The 27404-nt window shown below is 49.3% G+C and overlaps 1 protein-coding gene across 1 annotated transcript; it reads left to right on the top strand.

The window, feature by feature from the left end:
* The first annotated feature begins 454 nt into the window (after positions 1–454).
* Positions 455–27201, top strand: RBP1 (retinol binding protein 1). The gene is given in 6 exon segments (XM_043874830.1): positions 455–521; positions 524–715; positions 1207–1385; positions 24004–24108; positions 24506–24607; positions 26959–27201. Coding segments are annotated over 6 exon segments (684 nt in total). The 5' UTR covers positions 455–469; the 3' UTR covers positions 27013–27201.
* The last annotated feature ends 203 nt before the right edge of the window (positions 27202–27404 follow it).

Here is a 27404-nt window from a genome sequence, read left to right as displayed (position 1 = left end):
GGGTCGCAAACAAGCGGATTTCAAACGTCACTCAGCACCAGAACCACCCAGAGGGCCTCTTTTAGCCATACTTACTTCAAGCAACATCAACCTTGTTTTTATTGGGGTTGGGGCGAGGGAGGTGGGAGAGCCTCATTTTCCTTTCCCGGAGTTGAACTGCCCAGCCTTCCGGATCCTGGACCCCCACAGGCCGAGCCACCCGCGGAGATTTAAGACAAAAGCCTGTGAAAGGTACCGTTCCCTAGTTACTCCAGCCAGCCCCGAGACTGTTTCCCAATCCTCAAGTGGCCGCTGAATGTGAAAAGTTCAAGGCGCCTGAAGGAATCCCGCAGGAACCTAAGAGTTTGGAATTATCTAAGTACCCTTCACCCTCACCCCATCTCCCTTTTCCCGAGCCGAAGGTTTGAGTAACCTGGCCCTCCGACCTCCCTGTCCCCGCCCCACTGAGAGGGGCGGAGCGACCGATACGATGGATCCTCCCGCCGGCTTTGTGCGCGCTTGCAATCCAGCTGTCGCCGCCCCAAGAGCCCCCTGCCGCCGGAGGAGGCACATTTCCGGGCCGCCCACCACCCAGATCGCACTGCCTGCCCAGATCTGCTCCGGCCCGTTCGGTCGCCGTCGGGCCCCAGTCGTCCCTCCGAAATGCCGGTCGACTTCACCGGGTACTGGAAGATGCTGACCAACGAGAATTTCGAGGAGTACCTGCGGGCGCTGGGTAAGCGCTGCCCGCCGCGCTCTGTCCGGGCGCCCGGCCGGACGTCTGAGGGTGGGATCCCAGCGCCGTCCCGAGCCAGCCGCCCATCTGCCTGCCTCCGTCAGGCCTTGCCGCCGCCCCGAGCACCCGGGCCGCGGACCGGGCGTCTCCAGGAGCCAGAGACCTGCGAATTGCCGAACGGGGGTTGTTAGGGTTCATGGTGGTCAGTGTCTGATATTTGGCTCTCAACGTGGAGGATTTCATTAGAAAAGCTGGGCTTGATTGGTTAGTTTTTGTTTTCAAAGGTTTAGCATAGGGCAGAAAACTTTGTTGTGGGAAAAAAAGGAAAGAAAGAAAAGGACAGCCCAGCTGCACGCAGAGGTCGTGCTAATCGAGCAAGGAACTCCAGTGGTTTTCTTGGGGTGGGGGAAGCAGGCTCGTAGGGCCCCACTACCTTGGCAGCAGTTCTCCAAATGTTTTCAGCCAACTCTCTACCGTGGCACTCCCTGCAGATGTCAATGTGGCCTTGCGCAAAATCGCCAACTTGCTGAAGCCAGACAAAGAGATCGTGCAGGAAGGCGACCACATGATCATCCGCACGCTGAGCACTTTTAGGAACTACATCATGGACTTCCAGGTTGGGAAGGAGTTTGAGGAGGATCTGACGGGCATAGACGACCGCAAGTGCATGGTGAGGCTTTGCGTTTACCTGGGCATCTCCTTCCCAGGGTTCCTGACCCCCAGGGGGCTGGGTGATCCCAGAGGGGAGCAAGGGCCCTTGTGTTCTGAATGGCAGAGATGTTCCACTCCCAGCCCCCAAGGTAGGCAGCACCTGACTCATCAAGTTCCCCTTACATCCTAACCAGACAGTAACAGGAAAGCTGTGGTTTGTTGAATCTCTACCATGTCCTGGCTTTGAGCCAATGCTTTCTTTATATGCTTGACTTCATCCAGTCTTCACAACCCTTGAGGGAGGTCTGAGGACACCCATTTTACAGATGAGGAAGCAGTCTCAAAGAGATGTGCCTGGAGTAGCACAGCGAGGGCAGGGCTGGGCAGGAATTCCAGGCAAATCTGTTGACTCTATCTGTACCGTGGGCTGGGGGAGTCTGTACCGTAGGCTAGGGGAGGAAGGAGAGAAGAGAGGAAAGCAAAACCAAACATAAGCAACCTTTTGCAAGTGTAAACTTTCTACATGGCAGATCATGAAGTCCACTCTAGGGAGCAGGGGGCACTGTGATCTCTGCCTTCTGACCTGTCCCTCCTCATCCCCAAACTGGGGTTTGGCTCCCGGCCAGTGCCTTCCCTGTCTTCCACTGCTTCCAGGCGGCTGGCTGCCTTTGAACCCCGCAGCCAGCACCTACTCAATGGGTCAATGCCCCTGCAGCCCAGGCCGGAAGGAGCAGCAGTGGAGGAGGGGAGTAAGCCACCCATCAACAAGGGTGGGAAGTTGGTGACCTGGAGACCCCAATTAGCGCCACCACGCTGCCTCCGGAAGGTCAGCCTTGGGCCTCCATCAACATTCTGGGGGTCGCTGGGAGGTCAGGGTGCTGTCTGCCTCACTCTCACAGTCATGGGTCCAGACCTAGGGGCCTGCCTTGCTTACTGATGAGATTCTCCTCATTCTTCTTCCCTGTCTCCTCCCACCATTCACTGAGGGGCTGCTCCATGCCCTGCACTGTGCCAGCTGTTTTACTCCACAGTGAAGGAGGGATTACTAATCCCATATTTCTCAATGACTGAGGCTCCCGGGCGAAGAGATTGAAGAGGTGGGACTTTGAGGCCCAGACTCCTGCTCTGGGATAAGCTCCTCTGTAGGCAGCCTTTGCGGAACCTGGTGCCTGGGCTTTGGTTGACTGTGGCTGAAGGAGTGCCAGTGTCTGGGGATAAAGAGCCCCAGGCCAGGATGACTCATCCTTCCTGACTTGTTGATTCATCTGAAGGGGATCAGGAGTCAGTGATTACACTCAGAATTGTGGCGGAAGAGGGGGTGGCTGGCAAGGCGGATCCTCGGAGAGGCCACTGGTGGGAGAAAAAACTGTGGTTGTAGTGAAATGTCAGGTCATGCTTCTAACGCCCAAGGCCTCTTAATCCTCAGAGAGGCTCACAGTGGGAAAGGAGACTTTCAGTCAGAGTCTGCCTTGATAAAGTGGGGGCCCTGCCTGTCGGACCACTGCCCAAGGTCTGGTCCCTGGCTCATTGCCTGGAGCCGAATGTGAGAACAGTCCTTGTCCCCAGCCTACTCTTGAGGTACTTACAAGGCACAGCAAGCATCTCTGTTTATTTTGGGTCCCTGCCACTTCTGGAATGTGCTGGCTTATACCTGCTTAGCTAATTACCTTTGCGCTTTCATTCCCACTCTTATCCATTAATGCATGAAGCATTTATTGATCACCTGGTAATACTAGTTAATACAAGCAGACCTCGGAGAGACTGCAGGTCCAGCCCCAGATCTCCACAAGATGAACATCGAAATAAAGCGAGTCATACAAAGTTTTCCTTTTCCCAGTGCATATAAAACTTTTGGCTATACTAGACTGTGGTTTATTAAATGTGCAATTATATTATGTGTAAACAGCAGTGTATACACCTTAACTGAAATGCTCACCATCATCTGAGCCTTGGGCAAGTTGTAAGTTGTAATCTTTTGCAATATAGTACTGTCAAAGATTACTGATCACAGATCACCATAACAAATAGTGAAAAAGTGTGAAATACTGGGAGAATTACCAAAATGTGACACAGAAACCAAATGTGAGCAAATGCTGTTGGAAAAATGGCATCAATAGACTTGTCTGATGCAAATTTGCCATGCACCTTCAATCTAAAAAGCTCAGTATCATCAGGGACTCCCCGAGTGGTCCAGTGATTAAGACCCTGCACTTCCAGTGCAGGGGGTGCAGGTTCAATCCTTTGTTGGGGAACTAAGATCCTACATGCCCAGCAGCATGGCCAAAACAAACCCACAATATTTTCGAAGTGCAATAAAACAAGGTATGCCTGTACTCATCGAGTGCTGAAGTACTGTTCCAGTTTCATATTAACTCACTGAATTTTCACAACACTGATTTTAACCCCATTTTACAGGTGAGAAAACCAAGGCAAGATTTCTTGTTGTGTGACCTTGGTGGATTAAGTAAGTGGCAAAGGGTTTGCATGTGGTCTGACCCAGTGGAACATGTCACAATCTCTGATATCCAGGAACTCACAGTCTTTGTGGCAGAGACAAATGCACACAGAGTCAGAACACAGTGTGACCAGTGGTGACAAAGGGAAGCACCAGAAGAAGGGATCCCAGAAGGAGTTCTGGAGGTGGTGATGTCATAACTTACTATAACAGGGTGGATGGGTGGGTGGGTAGGAGGGAGGGAGGGAGGGGTTTGGCCACCCTCTTTTCATAGCCATTAGCTCTGTGGTAGGTGAACAGGTCAGGGAGCCCAGCAGCTGGGCAAACTCAGTGACATTGGGTGAGGATCCACGGTCACGTCTGCTGTCTTGGGATTCATGGAGGCCCCCTCCCAAGTAGACAGCAGGCACTTACCTTGCTGTTGCCTATGGAGAAGATGGACGGCCCTCTGCTCCGGCCTTCCTTTGGCCCCTGACTGCAGAGAAGTCCTTCTTCCCAGCTGTCCAGTTGGATTGGGCAGCCACAGGGAAGAGCCATGGCTAGGGGAGGGTGCAGGATAATACAGTGATAGCAACTATCTAGCCTGGTGCTTGTGAATGGAGGGGAGCTGCCTGCAAGAGGCCACATGGCCCAGGCCAGGGCCCCAGGGGATCCTGAGCAAGGTGGTTGCCAAAGATAATGTCCTTTCTGCTCCCCGTGCTCTGCACCCAGCAGGAGGAGCTGTGGCTGGAGGAAACCAGTTCTCAGCTTCAGTTGGCCTCATTCTAACACGTTCTTCCCAACACATTATGAGTAGCTCATTTCTCACCTGTGGTGTTCATTCCTCTCTTGGTCCTACAAGCATTTCGTTGGTGTTTATCTTTGCAGCCCTCATGTTACTGACACGAATCACACGGGAGTCCTGCCTCCCTGGAGCTCAGTGTAATGGAGGCAACAGACCAAAGCAGCCAATCATACTGAGATGGTGTGCTGATGGCGAGGGGCAGGCAGAGAAGGACCCCAGGTCTGGGAGGTCAGGAGCTGTTCCTGCAGAAAGTGGAGTCTCAGCAGCGGCTTGAAGGATAGGCAGGAAGTGGGCAGACAACAGAAAGGGGATGAGAGCAAAGCCAAGGTCAAGAGAATAGCTCTTGTTGTTATCGTTGCTGTTCAGTCACTCGGTTGTGTCTGACTCTTTGCGACCCCATAGATTGCAGCCCACCAGGCTTCCCTGTCCTTCACCACCTCCCAGAGCCTGCTCAAACTCATGTCCATTGAGTCGGTGATGCCATCCAACCATCTCATCCTCTGTCGTTCCCTTCTGCTTTCAATCTTTCCCAGCATCAGGGTCTTTTCCAATGAGTCAGTTCTTCGCATGAGATGGCCACAGTATTGGAGATTCAGCTTCAGCATCAGTCCTTCCAATGAATATTCAGGGTTGATTTCTTTTAGGGTCAATCCTAAAAGATTTGGTTTGATCTCCTTGCAGTCTAAGGGAGTCTCAAGTGTCTTCTCCAACAGCACTTGGTACTTGCTATTTCAAACCTGTCCCACACCAACCCTGGGCTCAAGCTGGGAACACAAAGGCACCCAGGCCAGTGGAGGGGCCAGACACATCCTCAGGCCTTTACTGCCCAGTGCAGTGGTGGAAGCACGGTGGGCGGAATACAGGGCTGGTAGTGCGAAGGGCAGGCAGTGGTCAAGGAGGGCTCCCTGGAGCTGTGGGGAGCCTTGAAGGACAAGTAAGAATTAGGGTGGATGTGAAAAGCATTTCAGGCAAAGGGAACCAGAGGTCACAGAAGGCCCAGAGGTCAGAGAAGGCCTGGCTGGGAGGGGTTTTATCAGGGAAAGAGGTGCAGTCAGCAAAGACTTCATGTGGCCAGAGTGTAGGGTGTGGCTGGGGAAGAGGGAAGTGCTGGGGCCCAGTAGGGGGCCTGGAAGTGACCAGATAGGCGCCAGAGAGCCTGGGAGAGGTGTGGTCAGGCTGCCATCCTCCCCAAAGGGCCCAGAGAGCTCTGCTCCTGCCTCTTTCCCGGGAACCTTATCTGTCTTCTAGAACAGCCACCAGAGGATGAAATCCGGCCTGCAGATGTGTTTTGTTTGGCTTGCACTATGTTTGACAAATTTCAGAGCCAATTGCCAGTGATTGCCAAAGACTGTTATGTCACAGAAAAATCCATATTCCTGGCTGTTCATACCCCAACAGAATCAAGACTGCTGAAAAGGCTGGGTGCCCTTTTACTCCTGTGCCATGTAGATCCCCGGGACATGGTCGCAGTTGCTCCCAGTTGATGGGACCTTTTCCACTTTACCCCAGCCCTCGCCCACCCCATTACCTGAAGTCCAGGATCAAACAGTCATATATCAGTGTTTGCCTTCTGCATTCCTTAGAGCAGTGGTTTCCAGAGCTGAGATCAGCAGCAGCAGCAGTGTGTGAAGACTTGTTAGAAAAACTGATTTTCCAGCCAGACCCCAGGCCTCCCAGATCAGGACCTTTGGGAGTGAGGCCAACAATCTGGGCTTCAATAAGCCACCAAGTGGTTCTGGTGCAACTAAACCTTGAGAACCACCACTTTGGAGAAAAGAAACCTCTCTGTAAGTGTGTCTCTAGAAAAAGTGGAAAACACTCAGTGATATTCTTTAGGCCCAGTGTAGAGGGCCACAAGCCACCAGATGGCTTAGCCCATTCCTGGACCCCTCTGGACATGACAGCCACGTCCAGAACCACCTGAAATGGCTCTGCAGTCTCGCCCCAGGCTGACGGGTGGAGGCACTTAGATCTATGGAGCCCAGGATCACTCAGCTCACATTTCCAGTCAGTTCTGTTCAGATCTTTACATGACCACAAGCAGTCAGCGCTGTCATCTTGGTGGAAATGTGTCAAGCCTGGGTACAGCTTTTCTCTACTGCCTCCTGCATGCCTTTATCCATTAAAATGAAATTGCAGGCCCAGTTTGAAACCAGTATTATTTATTGAATCTAGCAGATGGAGGCTTTGGCAGAGTGGGGGGACCTACCAAAAGGGAGGTGCTCCTTCACTTCAAATACTGTTCCCCACACCCGGGCCAAGGAGCCCCTCAGCGCAAAGAACGATCCGACTCCTGATTCCAGCTCCCCTAGCATGAGCTGCTTTTGTGGGGAGAAGACGAGCCTCGGCCAGAGTCCCAGCCAGGAACCTGGCTCTGCGTGCTGGTGGCAGAAGGGTCATTTGTCATCCCACCGTGGACCCTGGGGAAATGGCAGCTTTGTTCACTCAGGAGCGGGCTCCTCCTCCCAGGCTGAGGCCTCGCCTCCAGCTCCAGTTCCAGCCTTGAACTCGGGATGACCCCTTCCACAGAGCCTGCCTTCCACTTCCAGCCTTCTGTTGCTGCTGTCTGTTTTTATTGTAAAAGGAAGAAAATAATTCAAACAGCACAGGAGACAGTGGACTGAAAAGGAAAGGCCCCTTCCTTACTCAGCCTTGTTCCCACTCCCCAGAGGTAATCACTGGTACTGTTTCTGGCTGGTCTGTTCCAAAATCTTCCTCAAATATAGAAGCCAGCAGCTCTGTTGCTACTGAGTAGGTAATTGGTCAATTGTTAGTGAACTAAGTCGTGACTCTTGAAACCCCATGGACTATAGTCCGCCAGGCTCCTCTATTCATGGGATTTTCCAGGCAAGAATACTGGAATTGGTTTCCATTTCCTTCTCCAGGGGATCTTTCCGACCCAGGAATCAAATCCACATCTCCTGCATTAGCAGGCGGATTCTTTAGCACTGAGCCCCCTGGGAAGCCCCCCCAAATTGGTCAGTGTTTCTACTGAAAGGCAGAAAAGACAGAGAAACAGAGAGAGAGAGAGAGAGGAGGGAGGGAGGGAAAGAAGGAGAAAAAGAAAGAAAGGAAGAAGGAAGGGAGGGAAGAAAGAAAGGATCTACTTCTTTGCACATTGTTATTTGCACATGATATTTCTTCAGCATCTTTCTGTATCAGCACTTACGTGTTTCATTTCCTTCCCTCCTTGACTTACTTTCATCCATCCATTCATGCATCTAAATATCTACCAAACCTCTGTAAACAGTGTGGCTTAAACTCTTTTGCCAGCTTTCTGATCCTATTCTTGATTCATTAAAGAAATTTCTTTGATTCTTATTTTAAAAAAACAAAAACACAATGTCAATGGCAGAATTCACTCCCTGGGCTGCAGAGCTGAGAATGCCACTGGGTTTGAGAGCTTTCTGAGAGCCGCCCCTCCCCAGATCAGGGCCCCAGCATTTGGCTGGGTCCTTTCCAGGAAGGAAACACGGAGTGTCTTTCATGTCTTAGCTGAAGTTCTTCGACCTTTGAAATGAGTGTCAGCAGCATGCTTTTGAGGATTACAAAAAGGAGAATTAAAGCAACCCAAATAAAATTCACAAAGTAGCTTTCAAGAATCACACTTGTTTGTTAGGTTTGGGGTTTTGTTGGGAACAAAGGAAAATAACATGTGCTAAATCCTTACCAAGTGCCATGCCTGCCCCTGATGATTTTAGCACTTTTTTCTCTTTTTGTCCCCACAACAAATGCTGTTCAGTAAGTATCATTATGCCCACTTTACAGATGGAAATCTGAGGCTCCCGGGTGAGGAATCTTTTTTAGCCCAAAGTCACTCAGTCAGCTGGTGGCAGAGGAAGGATTTTGACTTTCTGTTTACAACATTCTACATTACAAAATCTTTCATGGAGCTCTGCTAAGGACCAGCACCTCAATTCCTTATTGTGACCCTCATCACAACCTGGATGAAAGTGGTGAGACGGCTTGGAGGTATGGAGAAAGGAGTGCTTGTATTAGGGTCAGGCATCTGGTTTTGAATCTTCTCATCCTCCCCTCTTACTTAGTTAATAAAGTGACCTTAAGTGACTGAACACACTGCCTCTGTTTTCGCTTCTGCTAAATGGGCATTGTGATTGCCACTCCACCTGGCTCACAGCACATCCTGAGGACTAGGGTGATAGCACAGGAAACAGGGCCTTGTGAAGCCACTATACTATGTCCAACAAGCAGGCGGAAATCCCTCTGAGACCCTGGACTACCGGCAGCGTTCTTGTGATGGCCACATGTTTACTGGAGGATTATAACTGTTTGTTTTTCTGATCGACATTGCTCTGCTACCCACCCAAAGAAGCACCTTCTTTTTGGTGGGAATGACCTCTACTTACCTGTGGGTTCTGGTAAAGCTGCAAATCCCAGTACATCATCTCTCCTGGGTTGAGCACCTTCAACCAGGGCCATGACAGTGTCCTGTAGCCTGTCCCGTGATTGTGTGTGTGACTGGGCCAGTCGTATGTTTCCTGCCACCTTCCATGGCTGCAGGAGATATCGAACAGAAGGAAAAAATAAAATGAGGCCAGTAGATAAGCAGAAATAATTGAGGAAGAGAGAGGAAGAGAGAAACCGCAACACTGGAGGGCTGCCGGAACTCCTGATACAACACCATTCCGAGACTTTTCACGTCCTTGAACCAGCAAGTATGTTCCCTTTCTTTTTCCCCTGAAGTGTTTTGCAGTTTTCCTGTTACTTGCATCTAAAAACATCTTGTGACATAGAGTCCTACAGATCATAGATTAAGAACCACGTATGAGTTACAGCAGTAGTTCTCAAACTTAAACTCGCTCCACATCCAGATTTTCTGATTCAGAAAGTCTGGAGAAGAAACCAAGAGCTTTTCTAACAAATTCCTGACTGATGCTGATGCTGTGGGTTCAAAGACCATGCTTATGATAACTACTAAGAAAGAGAAATGAGGAAGTGGGCTGGCCCATGCCCAGGTTCCGATGATGTTCTTTTCATGGTTCAGTGTGCTGGAGTTAAGGGTGGCCATTTTGGGGGTCTAAATGAAAGTGGAGAGATGCACTCGAGTCCATGTGGATGCCTGGGGACACCAAACTTACAGCAGCCCATGATGGTTTGTGACTCAGGGTCTGAGTAAGTGATACCAACAGTGTGTGCAGCTGGACAAATGCAGGATACAGCAGAGCAACTGGGAGTCTTGGCTTTGAGATGGACCTGGGTTTGAATCCTGGGTCCACCCTCCAGCTGTATTTCCTTTGGGAACATACTCTTAACTCTTTGGACCTCAGTGTCCTCATTTGTAAGCAGGAGCCAAAAATATTATTAGTACCACTGATAGGATTGTTGTGAAAACTATGTGGTGATGAATTATCTCAAATTTCTATTGCTGTGTAACAAACCACTCCAAAACTTAGTGCTCCAAGACTCCAAAGCAATAACAGTTCTTTATTTTCTTCATGCATCTGCAATTTGTTCAGGGCTCAAAAAGGGAGGCTCGTCCCTGCTGTGTGCCACGTCTGTGAGGCATTGGAGGGCCCACTTTCCAGATGGCTCACTCATACTCACTCTCTACTAGCTCCTTGAGCTTCCTCACAACATGGCAACTGGGTTCCAAGAAAAAGGGGGCCAAGAGAATAAAGGAGAAGTATATGACATTCTTATAATCTACGTAGCCTCTGAAGTCATATAGAAAGAATTTAGCCATACTCTCTTGGTTCAGGCAGTCCCAAAGGCCCACCCATCTTCCCAAGGAAGGGAACATGGACTCCACATCTCAGTGCAGATGTGGCAAGGTTCTAAAAGAGCATGTCAGGTGGAAGATACTTTACAAAATTCAATGTGCTATATGCAAGCTAAGCGGTTACCACAGTGTTGGTGTATGGTGAGTACACAGTGGGAGTTGGAATATTATTCTCTGACTAAAGCTTGGAGGTCTGTCAGGGCTGGGCTCTTGTCTCTGACTAATCTCAAGCAGCAGCTGAACCCACAAGGACTCTGAGGGGGTGGGAGAGGGTGTGTGGTGCCTGGAGATGGGTCTCTGCAGGCAGAGCGGGAGCTCCACCTCCCTGGCCGCCCACCCAAGGCAGGCCCGGCATGAGAGGCTGGTGTGTGGGTTGAAGAGGAGAAGGACAGCCTCAGAGTGTGGGGAGTGGTCCAGGGCTTCACCCTCAGCCCTGTTGTACCCACCTCCAAAAGTCCCAGACAGACAGGTCTAAACACTGTGTCTACACACAGCTGAAACTGCCTGTGCATGTGCCCTCAGCGTGGGAGCCTCCTTTTTGCTGGCTTACCACCTCAGTCACTCAGGATTTCTAGGCCCTCACCGGTGAACCCAGACTCCTATCTGCACAGGACCTGGAACTAGGAAACCCCCTCCAGGCACCCAGAGGCTGTAGACATGACTCCCCTTTCTCCACGGAAGTCTGCCCAGAAATCAACATTGGCAGACATCTCACCTGGGCTCAGGGATTTATTCCTATATGACTTGAGTTCACTAGAAGTTCCTCTGACAGCAGAGACTGTGCCTGGTTCACAGAAGCTTCCTCCCTGGGAAGCATTTTTGTAGCTGTCTGTGTTGTATAAATGGAGTTGTGCTAGAGCGTCACACACACACACACATTAACACATACCACCCCTTGTCCTCAAAGAGGAACCCCGGGTCCCCTCACGCCACCTGAATTTCTACCTTGAGAGCACGTTTATTTTGGTTAAGTATCTAAAGACTCTCTACTTGTTTCCTTTAGTGTGCAAATAGCTTAGATTCCTTCTTCCCTCCCTTTCTTTCTTGACCTGAGGGTCCAAGGACAGCATAGGAATAGTCTAGGGGAAAACTGTGTAAAACAAGACGAGTGTGAAGAACATGAAGTCAGGACTGAAGGAGAACCCAGCCTGCAAAATCGGTCTTTGCCAGCCTTACAGTAGAACCGGCTCTGCACTCAGAAAATGAGCGGGGGGAAAAAAATCCCATCTGATAATGTGCAATGAGTCAGAAAAATTATCTTATTCTTTGACTCAGAGATCCCACTTATGGGATTACATTCCAGGAAAATAATTCAGAAGATAGGCTATATCCATTATTATTTGTACAAAGGAATTTGTAGAAGCTGGGCAGTAATAATCCTCAACAGCCCATAGAATCAAAGCCACCCTCTGAGGGCTGTGTACGGCAGGCTCCGCCCTAGTGCCTGATGTATAATGTGTTAAATATTCAGTCCTCCAACAATCCTAGAGCTGAGAGGTACTCTTCCTTTTAACAGACAGGGACCCGTGATCCTGCCAGGGTCACACTCCTGGTTAACCATAGTCCAGGATTCAACTTCAGACCTCTGACTCCCAACTTTGTGTGGTTTACACAACAGGCCGCCTCCTGCTATTGTCCCTAAACGCCTGGGACCGCAGGCATTTAGAGTGACTGTGGGCTTTTAATTCCATAGACCACTGTGTAGCCATGAAAGTGATTGCTGTGAAGATAAATGAAAAATGTTTATGGACAACCCATCCACAAGTTCCATAGATTCTGTTTCTTAATCTCTCTCCCCCCTTTCCCCATCGTCTGAGTATCTCTTGCCTGTAATAATAATAACAGTTAACATCTCTTACACTTAGCATGTGCCAGGCTCAGGACTTTCCATGGAGGATTTCATTTAATGACTCCAGTATCTTCACACTGATCTCCCTTCTGCCATCTTTCACATTCTGAAAAGGGAAACGGGCATTTCCCTGGCAGTCCAGTGATTAAGACTCTGCACTTCCAATGCAGGGTGAAAGGATTCAGTCCCTGGTCAGGAAACTAAGATCTCACATGCTGCGTGGAATGGGCAGAAAAATTTTTTAAAAATAAAAAGAGAACTGGATCATGTGTCTACCCCCCAGCTCAAAATCCAAAGAGTCTCCCCAGGGCTAATGGGCAAAATCCAGACAGCATTCAGGACCTCAGAACATGGCAGCGCTTGCCTATCCAGCCCCACACCCGCCTCACACCTTTCACTTAGCCCCATCCCACCATTTGCACATACCATCCTCTTTTGCACCTCTTTGCACTCTTCCCTGGGGTAAGTCCCCTGCTTCCTCTCCATGGGAGGATACGTACTGATGGTCAGGCCCAGCCCAGGTTTAACTGCTCCATAGACCTCACCCTGACTCCCCATCCCCCTTCATCCTCCCTGTTACCTCCTCGTCCCTCTCCGCAGGTGCTGCCCCAGGGCACCTGTGATGCTCAGTGCATTTGAGATGCTAAGCAGTGGGGCCCACACCTTTATATCTCCAGTGCCTGGCACAGTTAGCTCCAGTGTGTTTATGAAATGAGCATATAAATAGTGGAACCTCAAACAATATAGGTGGTCCTCATTGACCATATCTACGAGATCTACTTGCCATTAAAACTAGCTAATGTGTCTTTGAATCCTCACAATTCTATGATAAAGATGCCAAAATTCTTCCTAGATTGAGGGAAATATTATTAAGAAATGAATAGACATCATTTGTCTGAGATCAGGGAGCTAGCTGGTGGAGCCAGGATTTAGATCCAGGCTGTCTAACTTCAGGTTGTTACCAGAGAAAGACGGAGGGCTCTGAATTAGTTTCTCTGTGAGACTTTTGCAGTCTCAAATGCTGTTTCTCCCAGGGAAGCTGTGATGTCCTGGGATGGGATTGGTAGGGGAGGTGAGATGTTTGGCTTTCATCTCATTCTCCCTGACAGTGGAGGCTGCCCTGCTGGCCAAGATCTGCAGCTTCCAGGCTGAGGGTAGCTGTTCTTGGCCTTCCTCTAAACTCTTGCTTGTCCACAGTCCATTTCCCTTGAAGGCAGGGCCGGGCAGTCCGACTACAGCATAATCGGTTCAGTTCATCTTTGGAGTCCCATCTCTGCCGCTTAACAAATTGGGTGTCATTTAGCAAGTTACTTCACCTTCCTATGCCTTCACTTGTCTGTGAAATGGGAATAATTATCAAGTAAGGGGTATCTGCTTTACAATGAAGATTAGATGCAGGAAAGCCTGCAGTCAACTGCTCCATCAGTAGGAGCGGTTATCAGTAACTCTCTCACTTTGTAAATTGTGTCCTCTGGGAGACAAATTCTGCAGGTGGTATTGTGTGAAGAGACACCTGGCCACTTAGAGAAGAGCTAGCAGGTTACATGTGCAGAGGCTGGGATGCAGGGGCACCTGCCTCCTTATACCCACTGAGAACAGGGGCATGGAGGGCAAGGCCGAGAGCTAAGAAGAGTCCAGCTCTCAAACAGGTCCTTCCAAACCCTTGTTTCATTTCCTCCTGATGGCTCTGTTCTGTGGCAGGACTCATTAGCCCCCTTTTGCAGATGAAGAGTTCAAAAGGTAAATGGCTGGGGTCACCCAGCTAGAAAGAGGTGGAGATGGATTGGAGTCCAGACTAGCCTCTGTCCAAGGCTGTCATTGGGTCCCTCACCAGTGCCCAACTAGGTCAGGCAAGTTGCTGTCTGATGGCTAGACTAGCCTCACACACAGTCTGCCCGGTTCAGTGGCAATAGCATCCATGGCAGCAAGATGTTCCTGTGGAGCAATGGGCAGGCTGTGGGCTCAGAGGCAGGGAGAAGTGGATGGAAACTGTGACTCCTGCTCATTCTGGCTGTGTAGCCCTGGGCATGGCCCTAAGCACTCCAGGCCTCAGAAACTCGGAGCCCATGTTGTTCCAATGGCTAACCTGTTTCTGTGAGGCTAATCTATGGAAATGGACTTCCCTGGTGACTCAGATGGTAAAGCATCTGCCTACAATGCGGGAGACCCGGGTTCAATCCCTGGGTCGGGAAGATCCCCTGGAGAAGGAAATGGCAACCCACTCCAGTATTCTTTCCTGGAAAATCCCATGGACTGACGATCCTGGTAGGCTACAGTCCATAGGGTCGCAAAGAGTCGGACACAACTAAGCAACTTCACTCACTCACTCAATCTATGGAAAAACAAACAGCCACATTGCCTAGGATGAAAAAGTGAAAGTGTTAGTGACTCAATCGTGTCTAACTCATTGCAACCCCATGAACTGTAGCCTGCTAGGTTCCTCTGTCCATGGAATTCTTCAGGCAAGAGTACTGGAGTGGGTAGACATTCCCTTCTCTAGGAGATCTTCCTGACCCAGGGATCAAACCCAGGTCTTCTGCATTGCAGGCAGATTCTTTACCATCTGAGCCGCCAGGGAAGCCCCTTGCCTAGGACAGCTTGTCTGTAAAAAAAAAAAAAAAAAAAGGGAGGGGTGTTCATTGCCTGAAAATTTGCAAGAGTACCCCTAGAATGTTTTCCGCCATTTTATTTATACTGTTGAGTCAACAAACAATACTGTGCGTTTTCTCTGCTCTAGATGCTAAGGTGGGGGCTGGTGTCCTGCAGTGGATAAAAGTATCATAGACTCAAAGGAATTCTTCATCAAGACATCCTGACCTGCTTGCCTTCCCTGGTTACTGAGCTATCATCTCTTATCTTCCAGGAATTGTTTGTTTCTGTTTGCTTTGAAAGATAAAAAAAAAAAATAGAGGCCAGAAGTTCCCATGGAAGAGATGAGGCCTCCCCCGAGCAGGCTCTGTCCTTCTGAGCCCCTCTGAGCACCTTCATGCAGGACGGCCCCTCCTTTACTCCACCCCAACTGCAGGTGGACTTGGGAATAGACCAATTCTTTGTACCTGACCAAGTAGTAAAGCCATCTCTGCCTGCCAGATAGGCAAATATTTAGATTTTCCATTGTACCAGATTTGGCGGGTTGGAGCCACAAAGTTGTGGAGTGAGGAAAAAGAGATGCTGGTACATTCTAGGGTTGGAGCGCAGAGTTAGTCTCCCTGAGGGGTATCTTTCCAGAAGGGTCCAGCCAGGCAAAGCCCATTTGGAAGCCTCACTCACGCAGCCCCTGAGCTCCCTGCATCTGTATAGGCTATTCCCTCAGCCTGAAATTCCCTCATTCCTCTTTTCCAATTTCTGTTTCTTAACCTAACTCTTGATGTTTTTTGGTGTCGATTCCAGCATCACCTCCTCCAGGAAGCCTTCCCTGATGGACCTCTGTCTCCACTTCAGAGTCTGATGAGGTGCCCTCCCACTTCCACAGTCACCGTCACCTGCCTCTACCAGCACTTGCTGTTCTGCAGGAATTCTCTGTCTGTCTTCAATAGTCTGTGAGCTCTTTAGAGCAGAATCTTCACCTTCCATGCTTCTGTTTCTAGCATATGAGGCTGGTGTGCAACCTATCTTTGCTGAATGTTGTTCACTTACACAGAAAAGTGACAGTTGTTAGTCACTCAGTCGTGTCCAACTCTTTGCAACCCCATAGACTGTAACCCGCCAGGCTCCTCTGTCCATGGGATTCTCCAGGCAAGAACACTGGAGTGGATAGCCATTCTCTTCTCCAGGGGTTCTTCCCAACCCAGGAATCGAACCCCAGTCTCCTGCATTGCAGGCAGATTATTTATCATCTGCGCCACCAGGGAAGCCCTCGATTACACAGAGCTCTGATGCAAAACCTTATTGTTCATTCAAGGGTCAGCTTATATCAAGGAAATGCAGAGCCCAGTAGCCAAGAGCATAGGCTCTGAGGTCAAACCTCATCTCCCCACTTCATGACTGGGGGACCTTTTTTCAAAAGTTATCTATTTATTTTTGGCTTCATTAGGCCCTCTGGTGGCAGCGAGTGGGCTCTTTAGTTGTAGTGCCCTGACTTAATTGCTCTAGGGCATGTGGGATCTTAGTTCCCTGACCAGAGACCAAACCCATGTCCCCTGTATTGGAAGGTGGACTCTTAACCACTAGGGAAGTCCCAATGGCTGAGTGACCGTAAAGCCTCAGTCTCCACATATGTAAATTGGGGAGAAGCATCACTGCCCCAGGAGGTTTAGGGAATCAAACTGATATGTTAGTCACCAAGTCATGCCTGACTCTTCGCAATCCCATGGACTGCAGCACGCCAGACTTCCCTGTCTCTCACCATCTCCCAAAGTTTGCCCAAGGTCAGGTCCATTGAGTCAGTGATGCCATCCAACCATCTCATCCTCTGTCACCATCTTCTCCTTCTGTCCTCAATCTTTCCCAGCATCAGGGTCTTTTCCAGTGAATCAGTTGTTCACATCATGTGGCCAAAGTGTTGATATGACCCACACTTTAATACCCTGCCCAGCATGCAGTGAGTATTCAGTACCTGATTTGGGGGTGATGATGATGATGGCAATAATGACAGGATGCTGTTCCACCAGGAAGTACCCAGCAAACAGTACATAGGTGGCACTGGTGCTAGTTAGATGTCTGCCTTCCCTCCAGGCTGAGCTGCTTCATGGCAGAGCTTGGGTCCAGTCCAGACTTCGGGCCATCCTCAGTACTGAGCCCCTGGGATGACTGAGCCCTGTTCCATAGGAACCCCACAACTTTCTCCAGCCTCACTCCCTCTTCCCCAGAAACTTGGCCTCACCAGGACCTTGAGCTCTCTGATGGTTTGTTGTTTTAAAATTAATCCTGGGTACTTTCTGGAATTTTTAACGACTTTTTAAAATGACTTGTCAAGATTTAACATTTTATTGTTTTGTCTTAAGATTCACGTTATCATTTGCTCTTGGCTTCTTCATAGTATTAGAATCACATTTGTCCATGCCCATGAAGGCCTGCTGTGGCTTTACGGGTCTGTAGCTGTTGCTTCTAACGGCTTTTATGTACCTAATTACTTGTTCGTGTTTTAAGGTCTTATTAATCTAGTTTTAACCTGCTTTAAGAATGAATCAGCTTTTCCCCTGAATGTGCTAATTTTAGGTCATTGCCAGCCCCCTGGTAATGGATCAGAAGATCACCCACGCTGGCCTTCCAGGCAGGGGAGCTCGTGGAGCCAGCCAGAAAGAAATGGGTTCAAGTGATGGCTCAACCCCTAACCCTGAGATGGCTTGGGCGGGTTACTTAACAAGCCTAATTTTGATCAGCCGTAAAGCTTGAACTGTAAAGCTCCCAGCACCGTACCCAGCACTTGGCAGATTCTCATTTACCTTCCCTGTCCTTCCCACCCTCCCACTTCCATATTTAACAGTATTAGAGTCTTAAAAACCTCCTCCTTGTCCCAGAAACCCTCAAAAGGTGAAGCACCAAACTCCAGGAGGAATGGCCAATTTGTATCTTTTATCCTTTCACATCATGTATAGAAAGTGTCTAGTCACTGTCTGGATTTTCAATTTTCCCCTTAAATTTAAAGAGCACAGGCTTTGGAGGGCTCTGGCCTTTGCAGGCAGAACCAGTCATGGACACGACCTCCCTTCTTAGGATTTGGCTGTGGAACCACAGAGGCAATTGGGTCCAGCCCTAGGCCTCCGAGCAGAGGCCTCCCAGAACTGGGAGGGCAAGTGCAGAAGGACCACTGATCCATCATCCCCCTGTTTTGTGGGAGTGGATGTTTGGGGCTCTAAGGATCGTTACAAATTCTTGGCCGCTAAGTTGAATTTCACTCTCTGTGGTTCATGCCAGGTCACTGGGTCCATTTAGTGGGAATGGTCTGTCACTCCCAGTACAGGTCACTCAGACGAAGTGAGGGGCCTCAAGGCGCCCTTGGAACCAGCTTCCTCAGCCTGCTTGTGGGAGCTGAGTTTTCTATGTCACCTCCATGCCAGCTTGGGTTTCTAAGTGGTCAGGGGAACTGGATAATGTCTTTTGAAGTGGCAGTCCCCTGTCAGAGGACTGACTGTCTTCACTCATCTTTTGGTGCATGTGTTTCTGGGAAAGCTGCTGACAAGGCCAAAGTGTTGGGGATTATTAGTTTTTAATAGAAAAGTTGGACCGGCTTTGCTTTATAACCAGCCGCCTTGGGCTGCAACTCATTTGCAGACTTCAGATGGCCTGTGAGAATTACTGTTAGGAGGGGAGCTGAAGGTGGCCATACGTTCCCCTTGTCCTTGACTTGTCTGGGCTTCAGTTCCAAGGTGGGGCCCCAGAGCCCATGGTGCGGGGCTGCGGGGGAGAGGACACCACACTGTCTGTCTCCATGATCTGTACCATACCCACCTCAGGTCCCATTGGCACCTGCCTTCCTGTGCCTCTTAAAAAGCAGCAGGAACATCCTCTTGCCTAAAAGTGCCCCACTAGACCCTGATTACAGGATTAAGCCATGGTGAGTGTCCAAGCTGGGAAATTGAATTGAATGACCTCTTAAAGACCCTTTCAGATCTGCATTCACAGTGCAAGCTGAGCCTCATTCCAGACTTTGCCTGATGTGCCAAAGGTGGCTGCTCACAGCAGAGGGAGGTCACAGAAGAAGTCATTGGGTTCCGGGAAAGGTTGTTATCATAAGCTATGTTTTGTGTTATGAGAAAACAAGCGACCATTGTTTGTTACCACCCATTTCCCAACATTCTTTCCTTCTGTCCTCTCATGTGTTTGTAGATGATCACCCTCCTCCCTGACTCCCCACCCCTTTTCTGTTCTTAGGACAAATCTGTTCCTCTGGGAAATGGCTGGTTTATTCCCACAGGATACAAAGCTTAAAAAAGAAAAATCCACATCCACCAAGTGTGAACAGGGAAGAGCAAAGTGGGAGAACTCAATCGCATTTTCAGAGCCACCATAGCTGTCAGTGGGGAGTCTCCAAATAGGTCTTCTACTTAAACAAAGACAAATTAAATTTTAGGGGAAGCAGACATCACAGGGCTCCCGGGTACCCGAGTCAGCAGGCAGCCCTGCAGGGTCTCTTCTTGCATCCAAGTCTTTTGGAAGGGAAGGCGCTTCTGAAACATTTAGCCATGATAACTAGCTTGTCCATCACTTCTCTAATCTCCAACTTTTAAAAGAAAGGCTTAAAAAAAAAAAAAGAAACAAGAAACAAATGCTTTAGTTATTGTTCAACTTTGACAAGCAAATCCCACTCTTGTCTGAGTTCTGAATGTCATGATCACCATTACCTAGGGCCCCATACACAGGTCCTATGCATTTTATGTACATTTTCTCTCATCCTCAGCATAAACTAGTAAAGTGGGTCTTGTCGTTATCCAAAGCCACATAACAAACCACCCCAAAATGTAATGCGTTAAAACAACCACCATTTACTCTCATGGTTCTGTGGGTTGATTGGGTGTTCACAGCTTCATGTGACTGCATTCAGCTAAAGGCTCTGTCGAGGAATCTCAGTTCTCCTACGGTGATCACTTTTTCTCATCCTCTGGAGCTTATCATGCAGTCTTGTCATGCTTATCTCTCCAGTAGAAGAGCCTCAGTTCAGTTCAGTCACTCAGTCATGTCCGACTCTTTGCGACCCCATGGACTGCAGCAGGCCAGGCCTCCCTGTCCATCACCAACTCCCAGAGTTTACTCAAACTCATATCCATTGAGTCGGTGATGCCATCCAACCATCTCATCCTCTGTTGTCCCCTTCTCCTCCCGCCCTCAATCTTTCCCAGCATCGGGGTCTTTTCCAGTGAGTCAGTTCTTCACATCAGGTGGCCAAAATATTGGAGCTTCAGCTTCAACATCAGTCCTTCCAAAGAACACCCAGGACTGATCTCCTTTAGGATGGACTGGTTGGATCTCCTTGCAGTCTAACAGACTCTCTAGAGTCTTCTCCAACACCACAGTTGAAAAGCATCAATTCTTCTGCGCTCAGCTCTCTTTATAGTCCAACTCTCACATCCATACATAACCACTGGAAAAACCATAACCTTGACTAGACTGACCTTCATTGGCAAAGTGATATCTCTGCTTTTTAATATGCTGTCTAGGTTGGTCATAACTTTTCTTCCAAGGAGCAAGCGTCTTTTAATTTTGTGGCTGCAGTCACCATCTCCTGTGATTTTGGAGCACAAGAAAATAAAGTCTGTCACTGTTTCCACTGTTTCCCCACCTATTTGCCATGAAGTGATGGGACCAGATGCCATGTGGAATGGCCTGTACTTCCTTAAAGCACAGCAGCTCCATCCCAAAGGGGAGGATCCTGAGACGATGAGCCCCCAGGGCTTCTGAAAGCACTGCTTGCATTGTGCTTCCTGCTGTCCCATTGGCCAAGGCGACTCACACCACCAAGGCCAGAATCAGTGTGGGAGGGGCTTCCCAAGGGTGTGAACATCATATGAGCCACTGGGGATCCTGATGGAACAGTCTGCCACAGAAGGTACTGTGAATCCCTCTTTTGTAGATGAGCGCCCTGAGGCTCAGAGAGGTTCCTCCTGTTGCCCAAGGTCATTCCCCACAGCTCGGGACAGAGGGTCCAGGTCTGTTGACTCCAGGGAATGTGTTCTTTGCTGACAATATTGGGTCAACCTGATACAGCATTGGAGGGAGACAGATACCAGGAGCTGAGCTTCCCAACCCCTTTAACCCAGAGGACAGCCCAGCAGGCTCCCTGGCCCCTTGGTGAGTGTTCCACCAGCAGACAGAGCCATGGGGCTATGTGAGGGCAAAGGCAGCATCAGGAGGCATTGAAGGCATGCTCCAGGCCACGGTCCCAGTTACAGTCCAGCGCTATGACCCTGTCCACCTCCCCCTCCTTCAGCACTGGCCTGCTTGTCCTTAATGACTCTGTTTGGAAGGCCTTCCCACTTTAGAAAGCTAGTCACATTTCCTCAAGAATAAGGGCCCTCCTGCCTCGGTGCTTCCCCTGACGCCAGCACCTACAACAGTGAGCTATAACCACCTGGCGTGTCACTCTCCTCCCTTCTCTGTGGTGGTCTCATAGGGGCATGGGTCTTCAGGACCCAACTCTGGCTCCCAGCACCCACACCCAGCAACGGTTGGGCTGGACTGAAGGGTGTTCCTTCTGGGGGCTGCTCAGAGTCTTAGCTTAATGCCCATGTTTTCTCTGCAGTCCCTCAAAATTTACCAGACATCTGCTGGGTGTCCTGCCTGGGCTGGGAAACGAGAGGGCACTGAGCCACGTAAGGCCCATGTTCCAGCCCAGGTTCTTTTCCTCATTAGCTGGGTGACACTGAGAACGTCACCTAACCTCTCTGAGCTCAGCCTCTCCTGTATCTTCGATACAGACGAGAACAGGTCTCTTTTCTGTCTAACTCACCCAGGGTCAAGAGTCAACAGGAATTCTAGGCTGAGAAAGTACCTCCTGTGGAAACTGACATAGCATTTGTGTGTTTGGGATCCTTCTCTGAGGATCTGATTTGTAGGGCTCTAACAAAGAGTTCTCTACACTCCAAGAACCTTCCACTCCCTGAATCCCTAGATCTATCATGAAGCCTGAAATTGTACCATCCATCATTCTTTTGATAAGGTATTTTTATTATCTATATCCAAATGGTCCCTATTAAAAGATGCCAAATGATCTGGAAAGGGTAACATGTTAGCACCGGAGCAAAGCCTGCTTTACCATTAATGAACATCTCTTTCATGCTTGTTCTCTGACATTGATGTTAGAAGGGAAGCAGGTGTAAGTCTTCTGGAGATCAAGGTGGTGATATTTATCAAAAGCCTTAAAAGTATGCCCACTTTTTCATGCAAGTTTTTTTGCCTCGGAATTTATTCTAACAAAACATTGTTCAAAACTGTATACACAGAAGTCTTATTTATAGTAGCACAGAATTATAAATAACCTAAATGTCCAAGAATAGGTAAAGGGCTAAATAATGGTGTGCATGTACAAGGAAATACTGCCAGGACTGCCTTCCATGGGCCTGTGATCAGGGCAGCTCCACAGGCTTCTGTCCCCAGAAGGGCCCCTCCCTTGGTTTAATACTTTGCTGTCACTGTCTTAAAATTCTTGCGTGCTTGCTAAGTAGCTTCAGTTGTGTCCGACTCTTTGCAACCCCAGAACTGTAGCCTGCCAGGCTCCTCTGTCTATGGGATTCTGCAGGCAAGAATACTGGAATGGATTGCCATGCCTTCCTCCAGGGGATCTTCCCAACCCAGGGATCTTACATCTCCCGCGTTGGCAGGCGGGTCCTTTACCATCCTTTATCATCCTTAATCATTTTTAAAAAAAGAGTCTGCATTTTCATTTTTTGCTGGCTGGGCCTTACAAATTATGTATCATTTCCTAAATATGACATAACAATTAATGCTTATGGAGAATATTTGTCAAAGTGGAAAATTGCTTCTATTAAATGAAGAAACAGGTACAAAACCATAAATGATGCAATCCTGAACTGGCGTATCTTATGTCTCCTGCATTGGCAGGCAGGTTCTTTACCACTTGGGAAGCCCACTTTTTTAAAAAACAAAAACATTATACTTAGAGATCCTGGCAGGTTACAGTCCATGGGGTCGCAAAGAGTGGAACACAACTGAGCGACTAACATACATACATACGTTCAACTTTCATACATAGAGAAAAAAAGACTGGACAGAAATGCACCAAAATGCTAGAGTAATTATCTCTGAAGAAGCAAGATTACAATATTCTTTTTATTGCTGTGATCTTTTTTGAGCATTTCCTGCATTTTCTAGGGTGGAGGTTATGAATATGCTCCTTGGCTCTAATGTTTCCAGTAGAGACAGAAGTGTATCTCTTGTAACTGAGCATCATGGTTCTTTCTTGGCCTCTGGGTGCATCTGGAGCCCTCTGTATGCAGGGGAGACTTCCGAATAAACGTGAAGAGCAGCTCAGTTGATGAGGAGGCCAAGTATTCTTAGGAGCTCCTTGAAGTTGATTTCAGTCCCCACCTCCCTTCACAGGCTGGGTGTGCACAAGGTGCTCAGCGAACGGTCATCCTGTCTGTGGCCTGAGGTCACTGGTAGCCTTTACCTTACACCCAGCTTCTCAGACGTTCACTTCATTCTGCTCTGACTTGGAGGTGGGACCTTCCCTCTGGCTTGGGGCTGGACGTGTGCCCCGAGTGATCTCCGGACCAGGGAAATAAGCCGCTCCCACCCCAAGTCCTCCCATGCCCCTCCCCCTCTGGGCTACGGAACAGAAAGCAGCTTGATCCCTGGGCGGAGCTGGGGGCACACCGGCTCCACCTGTCCCCCTTGTGCCCTCCTCTCAGGTCAGGCTTCATCCCAACAGTAGGGGGCGGTAGAGATCAGCAAACCCAGGCTGGAGACTGGGTGTGGAGTAGGAAGGGGGAGGTGGTCCTCCCGTAAGGAGTGCACCCCTCACTCCACACCCACTTCCCAGATTCCTCCTGCTCTCCTAAATCCTTTTCAGGAAATTGCTAACCGTCTTCTCAGCTGAGCAGGGCAGGAACACAGGAATCCTAGAAGCTTACCTCTGTGCGTCCAAGGTCTCTTGAGTTCTGGCCTCTGGCCGCCTCATGACAAATGAGGACACTGGGGCTCAGAGAAGTGATGGACTTGCTCAGAGCCTCACAGTGAAGGGGCGCATGGGGTTCTAACCTCTCCAGGGGGGAGGGCAGAGCTCACATGGACCAGAGGTGGGTAGCTACAGATACAGGAGATGCCCACTGCACACAGGTCCCAGTCTAGACCATGGGCTTCTGGCTGTCTCCCGTCTAAATTCCAGCACTTCCAGCTCTGCATTTCTGGGTAGGTCCATGTGCAAAGACTGGGCCTCCTCCTGCTGTCTGTCTGGCCATCAGCACGCCCAATACCTGTGGTGGCACACGAGGCTCAGGGAACCTGTGAGAGCTCAAAGGTAGGATAGGGTGGCGGCCTGACCGGAAGGGCAGACAAGTCGCTTCCTCCTCTTTCCCCACCGCGGTCCCCTGGAACCTGGAACCAGACACAGAACCCTCTTGAGGAGCTTCCTGACCATGCTCCACATCCGTGCCTGCCCCAGCCCCATTCTTAGCCTTTGCACTGTCAGCCCACCCCAGTGACTTTTTCTTTCCTAATTACCCATTTACATTTATGAAAGTTTTTGTAAATTTTAAAACTGATTTGCATGTGATGGGCAAGGAGCACAAAGCGGTAGATTTCTCTAATGAAACTGACTTGAGCGCACCCTGGATTCTCAAGGTTTGGGCTGCCCCTAACCCAAAGCCCAGGGGCTGCTGGCTTCAGAATGACAACTGTATTTTTTGGCTCGGCAGACCACGGTGAGCTGGGATGGGGACAAGCTCGAGTGTGTGCAGAAGGGCGAGAAGGAGGGACGTGGCTGGACCCAGTGGATTGAGGGTGACGAGCTGCACCTGGTAGGTTCTGAAGGTTGGGAAGGTGGGTGGGTAAGCCAGGCTGGACCCCACAGATCCTGGTCATGTTGGGGCCCGGGTGGACTTTGGAAGAATGCACCATGTCTGGGCCTTGGCTTTGCTCTGAAACTTCTCTTCCAAGGCCCTGGAGAAGATGCTTGAGTGATTTTAAAAACAGAGCAATGTGTTTAAGGTCTGGGCTGACCCAATTGTCCAATCAGAGGGAGGTGAGGAGGTGCATCTGCTAACCATCAGATGTGGAACCAAGCCTTTTAGCATTCCATATCTGTTTCAATTGTCTCAGCAACCCTATGGGCCAGGTACTGTTATGTTTCTTATTTTGGAGAAGACATGGAGGCTCACATCCCGGTAACACAGCTAGAAGATGACAGAACTTACATGTGCTCCCAAATGACACCCGTTTTCACCATGCCAAATTGTGACTAGCCAGAACCAGGGTGACTTCTCTAAGCTTCTCAAGACATGATCTTGTTACCCCAAAACTGGGTTCACCTCTTGGTGGGTGTCAAACCCAAAGATACAACCAAGCCACAGATTGGGAGAAGGAAGGATTTATTACTTGCAGCAAGAAGAACACTGGGCATTTTTCTGAAAGCCATGTCTTCCCAAACAGCAAAATTGGGGAAGTTTTAAGCCAAGAGCTCATGCGTATTCATGAAGGGTCTTGAGCAGAGGAGAATTCAGCATTGAGATGGGGCAAAGGTCAACAGAGTCCAAGCTTTAATTGATTGAAGTCACTAGGGTCAGAAAATGTCCATCCTTCACCTGAGTGGGGGCTTTAGTTCCTTCAGATCCCAGAGATTGTCATGTGTATCCCTTGAGGAGGAACTCAGCCTCTGTTTTATCACAGTTCTTTGACTGCTTTTCCTTGACTCCTGCATTTCTTCACTTGCCTTAAGATCATTATTTACTGAGACCTGTTTGAGGGTGGGCATTAGATCACAAAGTGGCTTCAGTCAAAAATGGTTTCTTTTATGTCCAAGGACCCCCTGCCCTATCTGCTCACAGTCTCAACAGTCTAAGTCAGGAGAGGAGCCTTTCTTGGTTCAGGTGTGGGCCCTCCCAACCCTGTCCTCCAGCCTGGGACCGCTTGTTAAAGCCACGTCTACGCTATCATTATGGGGAAAAAGCACATCCACATCCAGAGTAGAGGCCTTAGCCCCTGGGGATCTAAAGTACCACCTGCCCTCTGAGCAGAGACCTCACATCACTCCTGCTCCCTTGGAACTCTGTGTTCTTAGAAAGGAGCCACATACAGGTGACCAGGGTTCTAATCTGATTCACCAGGTACTTTTGGGAGGTGCTTTCTTTCCCTCAAGCTCATCTGGAAAACACCATCCTACCACAAAGGGCTTCTGCCGAGATCAGGGTCTGTAGGAGCTTCAGGACATGTGTGCACTAAGAAGAGGCACAAGGACATCATATTCAGAGGCAGCTTACAGCCTGGGCTGCAATGCCTGACCTTGAACCAGTTTCCTTCTTGAGCCTCCATTTCCCCAGCTACAGAGCAGTGAGGGTGGGTTATGTGATCTTCGTCAGCCCTTTCAGCTCAAAAGTTCCCTGACTTTTTGCCAGAGGTTACAAAGTAGGGGACACAGCCCTCTTTTATTTGGCCATCCATGGGCTTCATACTTTTTCAGCTAACAACTTAAAAATTAGGAGATGTTACATAAATATTCAAATTTCCAGCCTCCGACCAAAAAAAAAAAAAAAACCAACTTGGAAGGTGTAGAAACACTGTGCTGTCGTTCTTGCAGGCGACATTCAGTAGGGGCTACCCTGCTGCATTTTAGTACTACCTGGGAGCTTTTAAAATAAAAATTCCAGGACTCCACCCACTGAAATGTTGATATAACTAGTCTAGCCTGGGACCCAGGCATTTTTCAAACTCCCCAGGTAACTCCAATGTGCTTGGAACCACCATGCCAGTTTGCAACCCTAGTCTCAGTGACCTGTTGAGCCCTTTGGGGGTTGAGCCTTGCTTCTGGCCCTGAATTCTTGCAAATCTGTGCACAGTCTCTGACCTGGGCTCAGGCCTGGTGTTCTTAAAGCCTTTTGGCTCCTTGAGGGTAGTAGGAGGAAGGAGGCATCTGAGGTCCTGTTGGTCAGCTCTGAGCCACATCTGCCTCCACCCAGTTCTATCTAGAGGGCATAGCCAAGACTGATGTCCCCTGACACAGTTCATCTGACTCTCCAAGGAACTGTCTCATTCAGACCAACTCTTGAGGAAAAATAGCAGTCACGGATTATTTTCAGAGTTCCTGCTCCTGGACATGCTGAGCCCCAAGTGTGACCTTGCTTTGGCCAATAACAAGAATCTGTCTTTGTTTCAGGAGATGAGAGTGGAGGGTGTGGTCTGCAAGCAAGTATTCAAAAAGGTGAACTGAAGCTTGAGCAGATCTTTGTCTCTAGGAATGAGTGACATGATGGGGGCACCGGGGTCCCCCCGCCTTTCTGCACAGCATGGGACAGAGATGCCTGGCTACCCCCGCCTCTGTTAACAGAGTCTGTCTCTTGGTGTTGTCTCTTCCTTTTCTTCAAACGAAGCCATCCCAATAAAAGTGATTTCTGCTTGAGATGTATGTTTTGAGGAAGCTTCAAAACCCCACTGTGCTCACATTTTCTCTGAAGGCTTCTGAAGCTGGCTTCTCTTAATGCCAACCAAGAGCAGAAGTGAAAAATTCAGCTACATGCCCGCAGGTTTAGTCCTGAGGTTAACTTACGTGGTCTCTCCCTGGGGCATAGGCTTGGGTTCGAGATGTGTGGCCTGACATTCAAT

This window comes from Cervus elaphus, chromosome 19 (genome assembly GCF_910594005.1).
Source record: "Cervus elaphus chromosome 19, mCerEla1.1, whole genome shotgun sequence".
In the NCBI taxonomy this organism is placed as follows: Eukaryota; Metazoa; Chordata; class Mammalia; order Artiodactyla; family Cervidae; genus Cervus; species Cervus elaphus.
The sequence above is the reverse complement of the archived record's forward strand: the minus strand, read 5'-3'. Positions and strand labels throughout refer to the sequence as shown.